This window comes from Dipodomys spectabilis, unplaced genomic scaffold (assembly GCF_019054845.1).
Source record: "Dipodomys spectabilis isolate Male_0828 unplaced genomic scaffold, ASM1905484v1 ptg000024l, whole genome shotgun sequence".
Classification (NCBI taxonomy): Eukaryota; Metazoa; Chordata; class Mammalia; order Rodentia; family Heteromyidae; genus Dipodomys; species Dipodomys spectabilis.
In genome coordinates, this window is record NW_024870701.1 from 4,911,302 (window position 1) to 4,929,403 (window position 18,102).

Sequence of the window (18,102 nt, forward strand, 5' to 3'; positions counted from 1 at the left end):
AGGTCTGCCCTAACAGTTCCCTATTTCTCTTATAAGCATTTATACAAGCTTCTCTCTGCCAATTATGCATTTTATGTTGTATTACAAAGGGCAAAGTTGGGCTGGGGACATAGCTCCGTGCTTTGTAGAGACCCTGGGTTTGATCTCTGGCTCCACAAAAGGAAAAAAAAAAGGGATCATCATTTTTTATCCACTTGTTTTAAAATGTGTTACGAAGAAAGTTATAAAACTGGGAAATGAATCACTGTAATAAGGTAACCAGTGTTCGGCAGACCTTCTTTAAAGATACTAATGTTTGGATACATTGATATGGTATTGGTATACAATGTCGCAAGGCTAACACTCTTCAAGTACCCTCCCCCTCCCCAATTAAATTAGGATACATTATTAATCCTTAAGATCTAGAATGGGTGGAAAAACTACTTTTACACCTAGCCTTTATGATTTTATAAGCATTACTAAGATTTTAAGCCTATAATATCCCAAGCCCTTGTAAACAGAAGTATTACAGAAGTATTGGACTGGTTTAAAAGATACTGTGGTCAGGCGTTGGTGCCTCACATCTGCAATCCTAGCACTCAGAAGGCTGAGATCAGGGACTACAAGTCAGCTGGGGGCAGGAAGTCCTAGAGATCATCTTCGATGACCAACAAAAAGGTGAAGTGGTAGCTAGAGTGCGACCATTAGGAGGCGAAAGCCCACATACAAAAAAAAAAATGGTGACTTTCCCATCTCTTGGGTAGGATCTCACACCGCTTCTCTGAAGCGCGCTTGAAACTTGAGATAAACAGGTCCTGCCAGTTCGAATATCAAACCGCAGCCACAGCCAAAGGAAAGCTTCACCGAGGCCAACACCACGGAACCATCACAGGATGCTGGCCCACCAGACAATATCGGCCACTGGGGTTCTTTCCTGTTTGAGGTTTATCTAGGAACACCTCATTCTGGGCGCGCGGCTCTAGGCTGCGAGCGGGCCAGAGCGGAGGCTGAAAGGCCTGTCAGGCGGACGCGCGCCCCATCCCGTCCAGGTAGCGCGGGTCATTCGCGCCCGCTTTCCGGTAAGTGGGCCTGAGTCAGACAGCGAAGACAACTTGCGCGTGACACCCCGAACTTGAAGCTCTCCATTTTCTCCAGGGCACCTCAGAAACGCGACTACGGTCGCCAGGCTCTTACGGAGGCTCGCAGCGCAGATCTCTCCCGTCACAGCCCAGGGTCCGGCGCGGTCTCACACACCCGAGCCTTCGCGCGCGCTCCGGAGTCGGAGAAAGGGGCGTGGCGCCGTGGGAACTCCCGCGTGACGTAACGTGACGTCGCAGGACTCCCGCGTGAGGTGGGGCGAGGGCGGCTGCCTGCCTCTCAGCCGGGCTGGGCTAGCCGCCCTCCGGCCTTCCCCCCCCCACCCGGGAGGCACAGGCTACTCCAGCCAAGGGCCCGGCTGTCTGGCGAGGGTACTGGGCCAAAGAGAGCCGCGAGCTGTCCATCTCCTCGCCACCCTAGAGGCCATCCGCCTCCCTCCCGGACTTTCCGGGAATCTCGAAGCAACTTTGGAAGCCGTGAGTTCAGTGGCTTCTCCTCCCTCCCCTCCCCCTCCGCGAAGCTGGAGGTCCCAGCAGCTACTTCCGGTCTGCAGCTGTGAGTTTGGCAAAAGGGTTTTTGTTTCCGGGATTGCGGGAACCGCCAGGCCCTCGGGCTGCGTCCGCGGATGTAGGCTGGCCGGGAGGTAAGTTCTAGGGCAAAGGACCGTGCAGTTCCTACAGCTCAGCGCCGGCGGGGTACGCGCCTGGCAGCGCCCGGCCCATCCGCGCATGCGCCACGCGCAGGGCGCGCGTCTGCCAGCGCGGTCTCCTCCACAGCGTTTAAGCCGGTGCCGCGCGCCAAACCTGAGGGCAGGCTGATGAGGAACGAGCTGGAGTGAGAGCCGCGGCGCCTCGGCGTGGCTGCGGAGAGGGAGGTTCGGCTTTTCCGTGCGTTTCGCTGGCCTCACCTGGGTGAGAGTACCTGTGGTGTGATCGTGCACCAGTTGACCTGTAAGCTGCGTGGCGGCTCGGGCACCGCGCCGAAGGGCCTCCTGGTGCACCAGCCTGGGAGCGCGCTGTGCGACTTGGCAGTCGTGCAGCGAATAACGGTCCCAGGCGAAAAGATGTCCACAGAATGTTCTGGATCCTGCGGAGAAGGCGGAAAGGGTATGGGGAGTCCGGCTTGGCAAGCTCGATGGATTAATGTTGATGTTCTTAAATTCTGGTTGTAAAGCATTTTGTTCTCTTGAGCACCTCAAGATAGCGACATTTCTTTAAGAAGAATTCGTTTACAGTGCTTGTGTGTGCGCATGCGTGCACGTGCCAGTACTGGGACTTGAACTCCAGGCGTGGGCTCTGTCCCTTAGCTTTTTTCAGCGCAAGGCTGGTGGTACTCTACCATTTGAGCCACCTCCACTTCCAGCTCTTTGCTGGTTAACTGGAGGGTAAAGCTTCACATTTTTGGCAGGTTAGCTTCTTACCTGGATCCTCAGATCTTAGCCTCCTGAGTAGCTATGATTGTAGATCTGATCCACCAGTACCTGTCTTGAAAAAGATTTAAAAAAAACTAAAACAAATAGATTTTACACAAGGGATTAGAACGTATACTTACTTTAGTTCACTCAACTCAGTAATTGTCAAAGCTCAGCTGTTTCATCTTTCCATCTAGCACCTTTGTGAGTGTGTGTGTGTGTGTATGATGATTCTGGTTGTCATTTGAACTCAGGGCTTCCCAGTTCTTGCTCAGCATTTTTTACTCATAGCTTGTGAACCATACCTCCTGTCCCACCATCCAACCAACAAAATGTTGGTTATAGCTGAGTACTTGTAAGCCAGTTACAGAGAATATATTGGCTTACCTTTAAATACACACATATGTTCCTTTAGGAATGGGGAACCTTTTTCTGCTAAGGACCATTTTGGTATTTATAACATCCTTACTAGGTATACAAAGTAATCAAGACCAGCAGATTGGCTACAGTCTGAGAAGAAGCTGACACGTCTGTCCTGTTACACATCAAGTGATGTAATGTCACAGGCCGTATATGGTCTGAGAGCCAGATGTTCTCCACAACTACAATAGACAAAAGCCTTTATAATGATGACTAGGTCATTATTTTACATGAGAAGACTGACAATGATTTTCTAAGATCTGAAAGCCATTTATGCCCAGTTCTGCTATTTTAAAAGGTTTTACTTGCAGCTTTTTTTTTAGAAACAATAAAAATGTATACTTGTTTCTGTAATACATTACTGGTTACCAGTTGGTTACATACAAATTCTTGATCTGTTTAGAAATTTTCTTGCTTATTTTACCTTCTTCATCAAGTACCTCAATATAAGGTTAGCAAGAGACTCAAGTCCAGTTTGAACACTTGCTGACAGTGGCTTATTATTGGGTAGATGTCAGAGGTTGAGTTTAGTAAACTTGCTGGTAATTTTAACCCCACCCCCACTTTTTTTTTTGGCCCAGGGGGTCTCACTATGCAGCTCAGGCTGACCTGAAACTTGTAGTATTCTTGCCTTGTTTTACACTTTTAATGGTAGCTAATCAATTAGTTCAGTTTAAGAACACATATTAGAACTTTAATCCAGCCTGTTACTTTTCAGGTGCTACATAAGTAACTTAATTATTCTCCTTTAGTTTGAAAGAGGCATAAAGTAGTATTAACCTAATCACCTTGATTCTTTATTCATATATCTTTACTATGTCGTCTGTCTCTAACTTCTTCTGTTCTCAGAAAGATCTACAGATCCTTAAGGATCTATGTCAAAACTGTCTTGTTGGTTCCTTCCCCCATTTCCCCTCCATCCTCTCCCCCCTTCTCCCTCCTACTCCCTCCTTCTCCTTCCTATCTGTCTGTCTGTCTGTCTGTGTCTGTCTTTCTATCTATCTTTGTGTGGGTCTTGGGACGTGAACTCAGAATCTGAGTACTATCCTTGAGCTTTTTTTCTCAAGGCTAGCACTCTACCAGTCAAGCAACAACTCCTCTTCCAGCTTTTTTGGTGCTTTATTGGATAATAGAGTCTCAGAGACTTTCTTTCCCAGGCTGGCTTTGAACCACAATCCTCAGATCTCAGCTTCCTGAGTTGCTAGGATTATAGGAATAAGCCACCAGTTTCCCAGCTTGTCTTGCTCTTTTATGACATGTTTCTGTATATATAGATTTTCACACGTGTATGTGTGTGTGTGTGTGTGTGTGTGTGTGTGTGTGAAATCTGGAATATTTAAGAGTATTTTCTGTTTTCCAGTATTTGGATCAATAAAGTGTTGTACTTGACGTCAATCCAAAAGTCAAAAAAAAAATTTTCATCCTCAGTAGCCCCCTTGAGCATGAAAGCCAAATGTTTTCCCTCTATACCTCATGTTTTGTTTTTGTTTTTGTTTTGTTTTTGAGACAGGATCTCGTTATATAGTTCAGGTGGGCTTCAAACTCTCAATCCTCTGGTCTCCAGCCTCAAAGTGTTGGATTAAAGGCTTATGAGATCAAGTCTAGCCACTGGTCTTTTATATATCAAGTCTCTTAATATCAGAGTCCTTTACAATTTAACATAATTTAGATAATTTTTCATTTCTAGATGGAATAAGAAAATTTGTCTGAAAATTTACATAAAGGCCAAATAACTAAAATCATAGGTTTTCTCATCATTATTATCTTCTTTCCTCACTTTGCCCCTCCTCTCCAAAATTCTCCAAATGATTGTAGATAAATAACAGAAACTTAACAGCACAGTAGTGTTTATTTATGTTGCATTCTGTCATTTCAGCTATCCAAAGACAACTTCATATCTATATAATGTAACAGGAAAGGCCAGAAAGCATTACGCACAAGTGTGGAGTCTACTAAACAAGATGAATGTCTCTGGAAGCAATTGTGGAAGCCCTAGTTCTGCAGATATATCTAATGACTTCAAGGAACTTTGGACAAAACTAAAGGAGTATCATGATAAAGAAGTACAAGGTAAAATCTTTTCTTAAACATGTCAGTGTTTTGTTGGGATGTTAACAGCAAAAATGGACAGTTTTACCCTTTTTTTTTTTTTCCTGGTGCTAGTACTGGGCTTGAGCTCTGGGCCTTGAGCTCTTGCTTGGCTTTTCCCCTTAAGGCTGGTGTGCTAACACTTGAGCCACATCTTCATTCCAATTTGCTGGTTAATAGGAAATAAGATATTTGTGGCTTTGAAATGTGATCCTTAGATCTCAGCTTAGTGATTAGCTAGTTACAGGCATGAGCCTCCACCATCTGGCTTAGTTTTACATATCTTATAGAAGAAAGAAATGACCTTTGTTAGGTTCAAATGTCCTATCTTTAAGGGACATTTTCTGTCATTTTTATGTGACTTATTTGTATGGATGAGTTGTTACTTCTAACTGCAAATAGCTACTTCAGAACTTCTAAACTTACAGTTATTTACATTTATTGGGGTGGTGAAAGGAGCTAGAATTTGTTGACTGGAAGGCTGGCTTTCAGTTCTAATTTTATGTGCCTACTTGCTTTGTGTTCTGAGTTAAATTACATAATCTCTCATCTTAATTTTTTGCTGTAAAATTACTTTCAGGATTATTTGTAAATATAAAAATATCTGACAAATCTCGGGAATCTGTTTGTTCCTGTGGACTGGTCAGTAACACTGAACTATCTCCAATCCTGCAATTGTTTCTTGATCTCTCATCACAACCATAGATTTGATATTACAGTGTCATTAAAACATGATGCAGACAGGGAATGTGGCTTAGTGGTAGAGTGCTTGCCTAGCATGCTCGAAGCCTTGGTTTCAATTCCTCAGTACAGAAAAAGCTGGAAATAGCATTGTGGCTTAGGTGGTAGAGGCTAGCCTTGAACAAAAGAATCTCAAGGACAGTGCCCAGGTTGAGTTCAAGCACCAGGACTGGCAAGAAACAAAAACAAAACAAAACAAAAAACACACATGCTACAACCTGATTCTAAAGTATAGTATGTGAGATTGTCTTGGAATTTTCCTGTGGTAATTTTTTTTTGGTAGAACCTAAGAATAATTGCTTTATCATTTACTAAGGGATTTTTAAAATATGAACCACAAAAGTAGCCTTGCAAGCCCCAGTGTATGTGGAGTTATGTGAAAAATATATAAGAAATCTATTTTGAGTACTTATGGTGTGCCAGACTTTATGAATAAGAGGGATCATATCCCAATTTTAAGGGAATTTCTTCTTTTCATTTGGCAATACTGGGAATTGAACTCAAGGTCTTGCACTTGTTCGGCAGGCATTCTACCACTTGAGCCACACCTCTAGCACTTTTTTTTTAAATGAGTACATTTGTTTTTAATCATTGTCTTAACACATTTTTTGTATTGGTTCTTTTTTGCTTTATGCTCAGGCTGGCCAAACTGGGACCATCTTACTTGAGCTTCTCCACATGACTTGGGATGGCTGGCATATGTCACTATGGATAGCCATTGGGTTTCCCCTGGTCGCTGGTATAAGAGGAGTATCCAGCCATTGGTTAAGATGAAGTCTTGGGAACCTCTTTTTAGCCTGAGCTAGTCTTGAAACTTGAACCCCTGATCTCTTCTTCCCAAGTAGCTAGGATTACAGGCTCAAGCCACTACATTCAAGTTTAAAGGAATTTATAACAAAATTTTAATGCAACATACTCTGTTATCCTGGAACGTAAGGGAAGAACTAAAGTGTGTCTGTGCTTTACTGTCAGACTAGACTTTTTAGTTGAGTCAGTCTATAGCTAGGCTATAAATATGTGAGAAGAAGAAGAGAGGGAATTTCTGAGTAGAGATAACAGCATATGCAAAAGTTGGGAGATAGGAGCTTGAATGTATTTAAGAAATTATAGCGTGTGGGGCAGGTAGTTGTGGAGCTGGGAAGGAAGGGATGGTAGTGGAAAAACAAAGGAGGAAGCAACAATGCTCGATAGGAAATGTACTCATTACCTTGCTCATGTAACTCTAACCCCTCTGTACAGTATTTTTACAATAAAAAATGTACCAAAAAAAAGAAATTATAGAAAGTTTTCTGTGTCTCTCAGAAGAAATGGACTAGGAGATGGCAGTCTGTTTAGGGAAATAGCCAGGATATGATACTAGGAAAGTACTTAAGTCCAAAAATATGTACTATACCAAAGACGATGATCATTCCTCCTCTTTAGAATTAACTCTAAAACCTTCACTTTGAGTTCCTATTTCTGTTGATTGTGAGTAGATTCATATAGTGCTGTATTGAAGAAGCATGAGACATGGCTAAGTCCATAAATTCTAGACTAAATTCCCAGAGTTTAAAAGCTATCTTCATTACCTAATTTGAATAGGCATGGTTACTTTGAATATATTATTTAACTTTATAGTGCTTCATATTCCTAATCTATAAAATATTATATTTACTTTTGTGTTATATAACACATATATGTAGAACATTTAGAAGTTTTGGCACACAGTAAACGTGTCAGTTCCTATGATTCTTAATGATTTATTTTTATTTATTGGTAGTACTGAGATTGAACCTTGTGCTTATTAGTTTACTAGGCAAGCACTCTACTACTTGAGCCAAACCTCCAACCCTTTTTGCTTTTGTTATTTTTCAGATAGGTTGTCACTTTTTGCCCAGACTGGCCTAGACTATAATCCTCCTATTTCCGTTTTTCTAGTAGCTGGATGACAGGAGTACACCAGTGCACTCAGTTTTTAGTTGGCTGAGGTGGGATCTCATGAACATTTTTTCCCCAGGCTGGCCTTGGACTGTGGTCCTCCTGATTTCTACCTCCCACTAGCTATTTGCTGTTATTCTGAAGCAGCTGTAATGTTTTTACCAATGCCTGCTGTGGATCACATGAGTTATAGAGAATAGGCTATTACAAAACAAAACAAAACTTACACATTTGAATGGTTTTACACTCTTGTTAAAAGTCACATATTATTTGTGGCTTCTCCATTCTCTTCACTGGTCCACAGCTCTGTCTTTATGATGGTACCATAATGATTCGATTACTGTAGCTTTGTAGTAAATTTTAGAATTAGGAAGTATTAGCCTCCAGATTTTGTCCTTTTTCAAGATAGTTTTAACTATTCAGGTGCTTGGAGATTCCACATGAATTTTAGAACAGACAGCATTTCTGTAAAAAAAAAAAAAGACATTTGAATTTTAATAGAGATTATATGAATCTAGATCACTGGGGAGTACTGACATCTTAATCATGTTAAATCTTTTAATCCTTGAACATCAAATTTCTGTATATTTTCAGTGTTTGCTGTTATTTCTTTCAGCAACATTTTTTAGTTTCAGTGTGTAAGTCCTTTGTCTCCTTGGAAAAGTTTACTTGTGAGTATTTTGGATTTTTTTTTTTCAGCTGTGGGGCTTAAGCTCTGGGTGTGAGCACCGTCCCTGAGCTCTTCAGCTCAAGGCTAGCACTTAAGCTACAGCACTACTTCGAGTTTTCTTGTGGTTTATTGGAGATAAGAGTCTCACAGACTAACCACCATCCTCAGATCCCAGCCCAGTAGCTGGGATTGTAGGAGTGAGCTACCCCACCTGGCTATTCTGGAATTCTTTCTTTTTTTCTTTCTTTTTTCTTTTTGTCGGTCATGGATCTTGAACTCTGGCCCTGGGCACTGTTCCTCAGCCCTTCAGTTCAAGGCTAGTGCTCTGCCACTTAAGCCACAGAGCCACTTCTGGCTTTTTCTGTTTATGTGGTGCTAAGGAATCAAGCCCAGGGCCTCATTCATGCAAGACAAGCACTCTACCACTGAGCCACCTTCCCAGTCCTATATTGGATTTTTAAAATTTATTTTACTTTATTTTATTTTCTTTTTTGACGGTTGTGTGGCCTGAACTCTGGGCCTGGGTGCTATTCCTGAGCTCTTCAGCTCAAGGCTAGCACTCTACCACTTGAGCCACAAAGCCACTTCTAGCCTTTTCTGCATATGTGCTGCTGAGGAATCAAACCCAGGGCTTTATGTATGCAAGGCAAACATGCTGCCACTGAGCCACCTTACCAGCCCTACTTTGGATTTTTTTGATGCTTCATTACACAACATTATTTTGTTAATTTCCTTTTCAAATTGCTCATTGTTTGTAGAAACACAACTGATTTTTACATGATGTTAATTTTGTATTTTACAGCTTTTCTGAAATTCTGCATTTCTTTTACTTAATTTCAAGCTGAAATAAACACTAAAAACCCTCTTTAATTTTTTAAGTTTTAAATTATTTTTAAGTAATTGTATTAAGAGCTTTCAATTCAACATGTCAATTTATGAGTACATTTCATCTTGATCAATGTCATCCCTTCCATCATTTTTCTCCATCTATCCCCTCAAGTTTCCTAGTTCCATTGTTTTCCTCTCAAGGCTGTATCTCTTGTCATACCTCTACTTCTGGCTTTTTGCTAGTTAATTGGAGCTAAGAGTCTCATGGACTTTTCTGCTCATGCTGGCTTTGTGATCTTCAGATTTCAGCCTCCTGAGTAGCTTGGATTACAGGTATGAGCCACCAGTTCCCCCATTTGTATTATTTTTTGAGTTTACATCCTTCAAGTTTTCTGAAATATAAAAACATGGTCTTTTCCGTTTGAGATTTTATTTTGAGAATTTTATACATGTACAAAAGTAAAGCGAAGCCAGGCTCTGGCCTGTAATCCTAGCCACTTAGGAGGCTGAGATCTGAGGATCTCAGTTCAAAGCCAGCCTGGGCAAGAAATGTCTGTGAGCATCTTACCTCCAATTAACCACCAGAAAACCAGAAGTGGCACTGTGGTTCAAGTGGTAGAGCACTTACCTTGAGCTGAAGAGAGCTCTTCGGGGACAGCACCAAGAGTTCAAGCCCTACAACCAAAAAAAAAAAAGAAAGAAAGAAAGAAAGAAAGAAAGAAAAGCAAGTATTATAATCGCTTAACTTTAACTATATCAGTGTATGGCCTTCAGATCAATATGCCTTGTTTAGCTTATAGTCCACATACATCCCTATCCTTTTTTCTACTCAGTTATTTTGAAATCTGACATAATTTCTTCCCTAAATGTCTCTTAAATGCATACTACAATATGTATTTCTTGTAGTCTTATTATTTATTTTTCTGGTGCTAGGGATTGATCCCAGGGCCTCAGATCTGCTAAATAAGTGCTCTCCTACTCAGTGCTCCAGCCTCTTGAGGTTTAATTTATTTATTTTTTAATGTCATTACCACTAACAAAGCAGCAAACATATGCTTTTGGTTTGTGTGTGTGTGTGTGTGATGCTGGGCATTGAAACCAAATCCTTGCATATAGATTGCTAAGCATGCAGCTACAGTGCTCAAAACAAATTCTTTAATATTATTCAATATATGTTAGTATTCAAAGTTTTAGTATTATCTAATACATGTTAGCATTCAGATTTCCTAAAATGTTATCTCAAATGTCCTTCTCCCCTTAGTTTGTTCAGATGTGTACTAACATCCCTACATTGCACTTGTCTAAGTTGTGATCCTCCTGCTGTGCCTCCAAAGCGTTGGGATTGCAGACATACCCTATAGTTTACAGTAAACTATGTTTGGATTTATACTCAGAGACAAATACTAATTCTTCCCTTTCACTTGGCAATTACAATTTTTTTAGTATAAATCATTGAGGAAGGATTCTGAGATTTGTTACTTAATTGTCATTCATTTAATGAATAATTAGGGAATTAGATATGTTTTGTATGGTGGTAGTTACTGAGGATACAACAATGAAGATGATACTGTTGGGTTTTAGGAACACTTACATTGATTTTCTTTAGGAAAATATTTGTATAAAATAATTAATGAGATGAAATACTAGCAAAAATAAACTAGATGCATGACAGTTTATTTTGATAGCACTGATAATACCAATATAGCTGCAAATACTTCTTTTTACCTCTGCCTTTAGGTACTGGTTTTGAACCTAGATCAAGTTTTATACCATTCTTCTACCTTCCCAGCCAGCTACATATACTTTTACTTTTAAAAAAATGGTTATTATAAAGATGATATACAGAGGGGTTATAGTTATATAAGTCAGATAACTAATACATTTCATCTTTGACAGTATCATACCTTCCCTTGCTCTCTCCCAGTTTTTGTGTCTCGTCCCCACCCACAAGTTATATAGTTCATTTTCAACATAATGTCTAGTAAATACCACTGCTGCATTTGTTCACTCTTTGTTACATATGCTTTTTGTAGTGCTAGGATTAATCCCAAGGCCTTATACATTAACATGGCAAATGCTGTACTATAGAACTATAACGTACAACCAACCTCAACCCCTCTTTCCTTCTGTTAAAATAAATGCATGTAGTTTTCTTATTTTTTCTAGACTTTATTATCTAAACTATTATTTTTTCATATTATAACCACATTAAAACTTTTATACATAATCATTGCTGTGGCTTAGATAGTTAAGCACCCTACAAAAATCAAAGCGTCCCTAGGGTCATAGTATTGGGAAGTGGTGGTACCCTTAGAAAACCTAGTAGGAGGTCTTACATCATTGCAGGAAGGACATTTTCCCTTTTTGTGTGTGAGCCAGTTCTGGAGCTTGAACTCAAGGCCTGGGCACTGCCTCTATGCTTTTTTGCTCAAGGCTAGCACTTTACCATTTGAGCCACAACTCCACTTCCAGCTTTTTTTTTTTTTTTTTTGCAGGGTGGGGTAGTTTATTGGAGGTAAAAAGCCTCATGGACTTTCTTTCTGTCCAGGCTGTCTTTGAACCATGATCCTCACATCTCAGCCTCCTGAGTAGCTAGGATTACCGTGTGAGCCACTGGCACCCAGGACATGCCTTTTTTAAGGGAGTAAAGAGATCCAGCAAATCCTTTTTTTTCTTCTGCTTCCCCATTATAGATGCAAACTTTACTCTGCAGTGTGTTCCCCACATTGCCATCACCAGAGGTTCAAAGCAATGGGCTCACTCAACTTTTGACTGAAGCCTTCAGATTTTTGAGCCATGAACTGGAGATGTGACTCAAGTGGTACAGTACCAGCCATGAACAAAAGAGACAAGAGAGACTGTCAGGCCGCGAATTCAAGCCCAGTAGCAGCATAAAACAAAATGCAATATACAATAAATAAAAGCTATCATTTAGCTAGGTGCTGGTGGCTCATGCCTGTAAACTTACTCATATCCATATCCATGTGTTTTATAGGTGACTGGTAAGTATTGGATATGTCTGACCTGAGAAAAAAGGTAATCCTTTGTACACTATGGTATATTGATTAGGCCATTTCCCCCAAGTTCCAGGCTGCTTTTTCCAATTTCAAGTCACTTAATGAATTCATTTTTTTCTTAATGGATTCTTGAAAGTATTAAATGAATAAGCATTTTTTAAAAAAATTAGTATGCCATTGAAAACATTTTGGTTAGGGCCACTGCAAATTTGCTGAACAGAGAACTTTCATGATACTATTCTATTGTCAATGTGTTCCATAGAAAATTAGGTCCTCTCAGTATATGATAACATCAAACACATGCCTGAAGGGTACTTAAAGAAGGTGGGGGATCCACTTACAAAAACCAGTATTAAGAAGCTATTTACAAGACATCAAACAGGACTTGTCTGGACATTGCAGGTTTTGAAGTTTATATAGAAATCAAAATTGACTCCTTACTTTTTTTTGGTGCCAGTCCTGGGGCTTGAACTCAGGGCCTGGGAGCTGTCCCTGAGATTTCTTTAACTCTAGGCTAGTGCTGTACTATTTGAGCCACAGTTCGACTTCTGACTTTTTGGTGTTCATTTGAAGGTAGTCTCACAGGCTTTCCTGCCCAGCTGGCTTCCAACAGCAATCCTTAGCTATCAGCCTCCTAAGAAGCTATGATTACAGATGTAAGCCACTGGTTCCTCACTACTTATAATATTTCATACCAGTAAAAGACAAAGGAGAAATAGTAGAACTTGAGATATATAATCTTTACTAAGATTACATATGTAAGTAAACCTGTATAATCTTTGCCTAGCTAGCAAAGAAAATACACCCACATAAGCTTATGGTTGCTAATACTCTGCTATATGTAAAGTTTTGGTATTTGATAAAAACATAATAAAATAATAACAAATTATGCCATATAAAAGACAGTATTTCCACTGATCACAGTATAATAAAGTCCATAGAATTTCTTTTAAAACTAGGAAAAAATTGAAGTCTCACATCTGCTGTTAAAATATAGCAATAAATAAGGCAGATCATTTGGGGGAAAATTCTGAAGATACTTGTCATCAAGTTTTTGTATCTTTTATCATTAATTAATCTTTCATGATTGGACATTCTAGTGTCTTAGGTTACTTTTATGACAAATTCTGCTATTTTCAAAGCTAAACACAAATTGTTACTGTAAGTAGGCAGCCTTTATGCTTTGAATATAGAATTAGCATTGTTCTAATATAGTATTAATTTCAGAATTTTTTAGGTTATAAAAGTATCAAGAATATTTATTTGTATTGTTTCCCAAACTTTCAGTATCAGGTTTATTGTTAAAATCACAGGCAATAAAAGGGAGTTTAGACTATTTTTCAGAGCATTATCATTTGGTAAGTTGTCTCTTGTTCATACTAGATTCTGTTGTCAACAGCTTAGCTAATGTAATTTTTATGTCTGGTAAAATATGGTAATCATTTTCATAGAAAAGTGGGAAGATACTGGTGTGGAACACAACTGGAACTGATTTGAAGAAATATCGTAGTTTGGAGGCTGCTCTGATGTGACCAGACAAATACGTTGTGATTCAGTTTTAGAGTTTTCCAATTATTTGTTGTCTCATTTATTTGTAAATGTTTCAAGATTCCAAAGAGAAGATTCAGACAAAAACTAAATTAACAATGAAAGAAATTGTAATTTTGGTCCATCATTGTATTCTGGTCATTATTAGGAATGCTTAGTAACTCTTGTTTTCTCTACTTACATTCCTATGTGTAAATTTCACAAAAGTTAGTTTACCTATTTTGAGATAATGAAATATTGAGCAAAGTAAGCAAACCTTAAACAAGGAGTTCTACTTAATAATTGAAATAATGTATGATATAGTTATATTTGTATTTTTTGATAGTTAAATTATTTTATAAATCAAGCCATTTATCAGGAAGTGTGATGCTAATCTTATTTATAATTCAAAACTATGTGACTGCATGTGTTACATATGGTTTGTTCTGGGTAAAGAATTAAAACAATTAACATAGCAATGATTTTTGTTTATGTATAACAAATTGATCTCTTCATTTTGAACTCTAAAAGTTGTTTGGTGTATTATAACTACATATATATGTCCTTGATTATTTCATTTTCTCCAGAATTCATGTATGAGTAAGTGTGGGGTTAATTGTGTTCTAATGCTTGATCCTTTGAGTATTATTTCCTCAATAGGTATCTTAGGTTGCCAGTGTTACAATCCCAAATACTCTATTCAACAGACAACCTGTTCATACAGGAACTGCATTGTTGTATAGCCTCATTCCTTCCGATGGGTGTGGAGCAGGATTAAAGCACACTTTATAGGGGTTCTAATTGTAGATGCCTAATTGATTTGATGAATACCAGATGCTAAAATTTAAACACACACACACACACACATATAAACCTGTTTTGGCGCTGATCTGCGTGACAGAACAAATGCCTTGCAGGTGTTAAATGCTTACAAGATAAAAGAATAGTCTTTCCATATTTCCCAAGAATTTTCTTTTGAAGTTTATATGGATTTTCTATCTCATTGTTTCTTTCCTTAAAATGGTTCCTGGCAAGAACCCATTATATCCGTGGATCTCTGGCTACATTTTCTACTTCTAAAGGCAGATCTAGTATTAAAAGCCAAAATTAAAAACAAGAAAAAATTACCCATGTTTTGAGGAAAGGAAAACTGCTGACTAGACTCTAGTGTTGGTCTTGATAAGGGTCACAAGTTCTTCTCCTCCACCCCCACAATCTTGTACTTTCTAGGCAAGCATGCTTACCACTTGAGTCAAGCCCCAGTCCATTTTGCTTTAGTTATTTTTCAAGTAAATTCTCAAGTCTACTCTGCCTCTTGCAGCCTATACCTCAATTCTCCTATTTTAACTTTCTCAAATGGCTGGTATGAAAGATGTATACCACCATGCCCAGCTTTTTTTGTTAAGATGAGTAGCTAACCTTTTGTCTAGAATGCCATTTTAAAGCTGTGACTTAGGGATCTAACAATTTATTTTACTCCATCAAATGCTCATAGTGTGTTTTGCTTAACTATATCCCTATTTTGGACATTTTATATTGATATAAATTATTCAGTATTTTCTGTGACTAAAGATTTTTTAATCAGTTAGACTCTAAGAAGTGAGATACTGATAACTAACTTTTCCTAAGATTTAGGTCGATTTCTAGTATCTAGTAAAATATGGAAGTATAGTTGTGCAACACTATTATTGGGTACTGGAATTTTTAAAGTTGCCAGCTAACTGTTTTGATTTGTACATGTTTAGTTGCTAGAGATATTGGTATATTTTTGTGTTTGTTAAGTGGCTATTTTTCTTCTTTTACTGTTCATGAAAATTAGAAATGCCACATTACTTATTTATCCATATCCTTATCCATATCTTTCATTGTACTTTCAGTGCCTCTTAGTTTGCTTTCTTTTCAGGAACTACCTGCATTCCATTGGCTGTGGTCTTCTCATTTATTTTGTGTCAGACTTCATTAAAATTAAAAGTACATCTAACAAGCCAGGCATTGGTGAGTGGCTCATGCCTGTAATCCTATGCAGGAGGTGAGATCTGAGGATCAAGGTTCAAAGCCAGCCCAGGCAGGAAAGTCTGTGGAACTCTTTATCTCCAGCTAATCATGGAAAAGCCAGGAGTAGAACTATGACTCAGATGATAGAGTGCCAGCCTTGAACAAGGGAAACTGTTTTGAGTTCAAGCCCCAGTACTGGGAAAAACAAAAACAAAACAATAAAGTAGCAAATACCTTGAGAGGATAATCCTAATGCCCTTTGATAATTACCTTTCTGTAAATTTATTTACTTCTAATCCAAGACTTCTTGCTACAATCTGGTTTAAACCTACATAAACTCTGTTGCTGCTAGCAAACATGTAAACTATGTCAGAACATTGACTTGTATTTATAGTGAACTTCTAATTACATTTGTTCACACTATTAGAAAGGAAATAACTTACCTTAGGTGAGGAAAATTTCATTCTACTTTACTGTCATATAATAAACTAAAAGCAATAATGTTGAACATTTACTTTTGTGACTTCAGAGTACAATAAAGGAAATACAAATAAGAGGTCAGATTGAAATGACTTTTAATAGTGTAACATTTGACTTATAAGGGAATTTAGGTGACTGCTTTAAAAATAGTACAGGTATAAATGAAATACTGTTGCTTTTGTTTTTTCTTTTCAGGTTTACAAGTAAAAGTAACCAAACTGAAAAAGGAAAGAGTTTTGTAAGTAGAATCTGTAACAATAAGTAACTTTGGTGTTTTAGTTACAAAATAATTGGTACTGATAATTTTGTTTGAACTTGGTACTTTATTTTTTTTTAATTAGGGTTATTTAAAAAAGAAATTTGGCCAATTGTCAGCAGTTTTTTTTAAAGTTCTAAAGTAAAAAAAACAACATTTTAACCTTAGTTATGTGAACATTTACACGTTTTACTATAACATACAAAGTTACTTTTCAGAATATTTAAGATGAGAACTGATCTGTCGGCTCATTTTGTTCTGTCAGTTGTAGCTTTTGCTCTGCTAATACCTGGAATTTAAAGTACTGCAAAAAGAGGAGCAGAGTAATTCTAGGATTTTAAACTAATTTAAGAAACCGAGGCTAATTGGTATTCTGAGACCAATTTTAAATAGCTTGAGATTACTAGAGGATCCCCTGAATTGTTTCTGTTATTTAGTATTGAATTAGATCTGGGTTTCTAAGTTAGAAGTAGATTTACCCGTGGTTCTTTAGAAACTTTTACATTCAGCACTATTAAACAGATGGCATAGTAGGATTTTAGTACACATAACAAGAGTCAGTATCATTATGATAAGTGATTTTATATTTGCTTTACAATATATTCCTGTAGATCTCAGTTTCTTCATGTCTTTCTGTAACTTCTAAGACTGACTGAAAGCTGGAGTAACTAACCACCCATTAGCACACACCCATATGATTTGTTATAATCTGAATCAAAATTGAGAACTTTTCCTTCACACCTTCAAAGTCATGCTTCAAGGTATATATGTTGAGTCAGAAATACAAAATCATAAATTTTAAAGTTGTTCCAAAGGATAATTATTCTGTTTAAGTAACACTTAAGTGTTTTGTATTGTTAAAATGACACATGTTCTTAAAGATGACATTTTAAATAGAATAATCCATTTCTCTACTTCTGTGATAGAGCTGTGTTTAGTTCCCACATCTGAGAGTTGTTTCTTTACTTAGGAAATTAAATAAGCCTTTTCTAAGGAGTAAATTTAGGACATATATTCCTCATACATACACACCCATTTATATGTTTGTAATTTTGACAGTGGACCAGAGTTGAATTATTATCATAAGAATTCTTTTTTGTTTTCTGCAGGGGAGAGGTGAGGGAGGAGGGGGTTGGTGTTAGTCTTGGGGCTTGGCCCAGGCTTTTTTCGCTCAAGACTAGCATCCTACCACTCACACACAGCTCCACTTCCAGCTTTTTGGTAGTTTATTGGCAATAAGAATCTTATGGACTTTATGCCTAGGCTGGCTTTGATTTCAACCTAGGATCTCAGCCTCCTGAGTAGCTAATATTACAGGCATGAGCCACTGGTAGCTGGTCAGAAAATTCTTAATGTATTCATGATACATCTTAATTTTTATATTTCCTTTTTCTAGTATTCATTGTTGTTGGTTTTTTTTTTTTTTTGGATCAGTTATGGGGCTTGGACTCAGAGCCTGGGCACTGTCCCTGAGCTCTTTTGCTCAAGACTATAGCACTCTACCACTTTGAGCCACAGTGCCACTTCTGGTTTTCTGGTGGTTAATTGGAGATAAGAGTCTCACAGACTTTCCTGCCCAATGTGGCTTTGAACTGCAACCCTCAGATCTCAGTCTCCTGGGTAGCTAGGATTACAGGTGTGAGCAACTTGTGCCCAGCTTCTAGCATTCTTAACA

The 18,102-nt window shown here is 38.4% G+C and overlaps 1 protein-coding gene across 4 annotated transcripts in view; it reads left to right on the top strand.

Annotated features, from left to right (window-relative positions):
- The first annotated feature begins 1,351 nt into the window (after positions 1-1,351).
- Rbbp8 (RB binding protein 8, endonuclease) overlaps positions 1,352-18,102 on the top strand; it is a 67,014-nt gene continuing 50,263 nt past the window's right edge. The window contains exons 1-3 of one of the 4 annotated variants that reach the window (XM_042675135.1): positions 1,352-1,720; positions 4,785-4,978; positions 16,367-16,409. In XM_042675135.1, the coding sequence (XP_042531069.1) occupies positions 4,870-4,978; positions 16,367-16,409 (152 nt within the window). In that variant the 5' untranslated portion in view covers positions 1,352-1,720; positions 4,785-4,869. Of the gene's footprint in view, positions 1,721-2,162; positions 2,184-4,784; positions 4,979-16,366; positions 16,410-18,102 lie in introns of those variants that run through there. The other 3 variants (XM_042675134.1, XM_042675136.1, XM_042675133.1) reach the window with 3 other exon arrangements.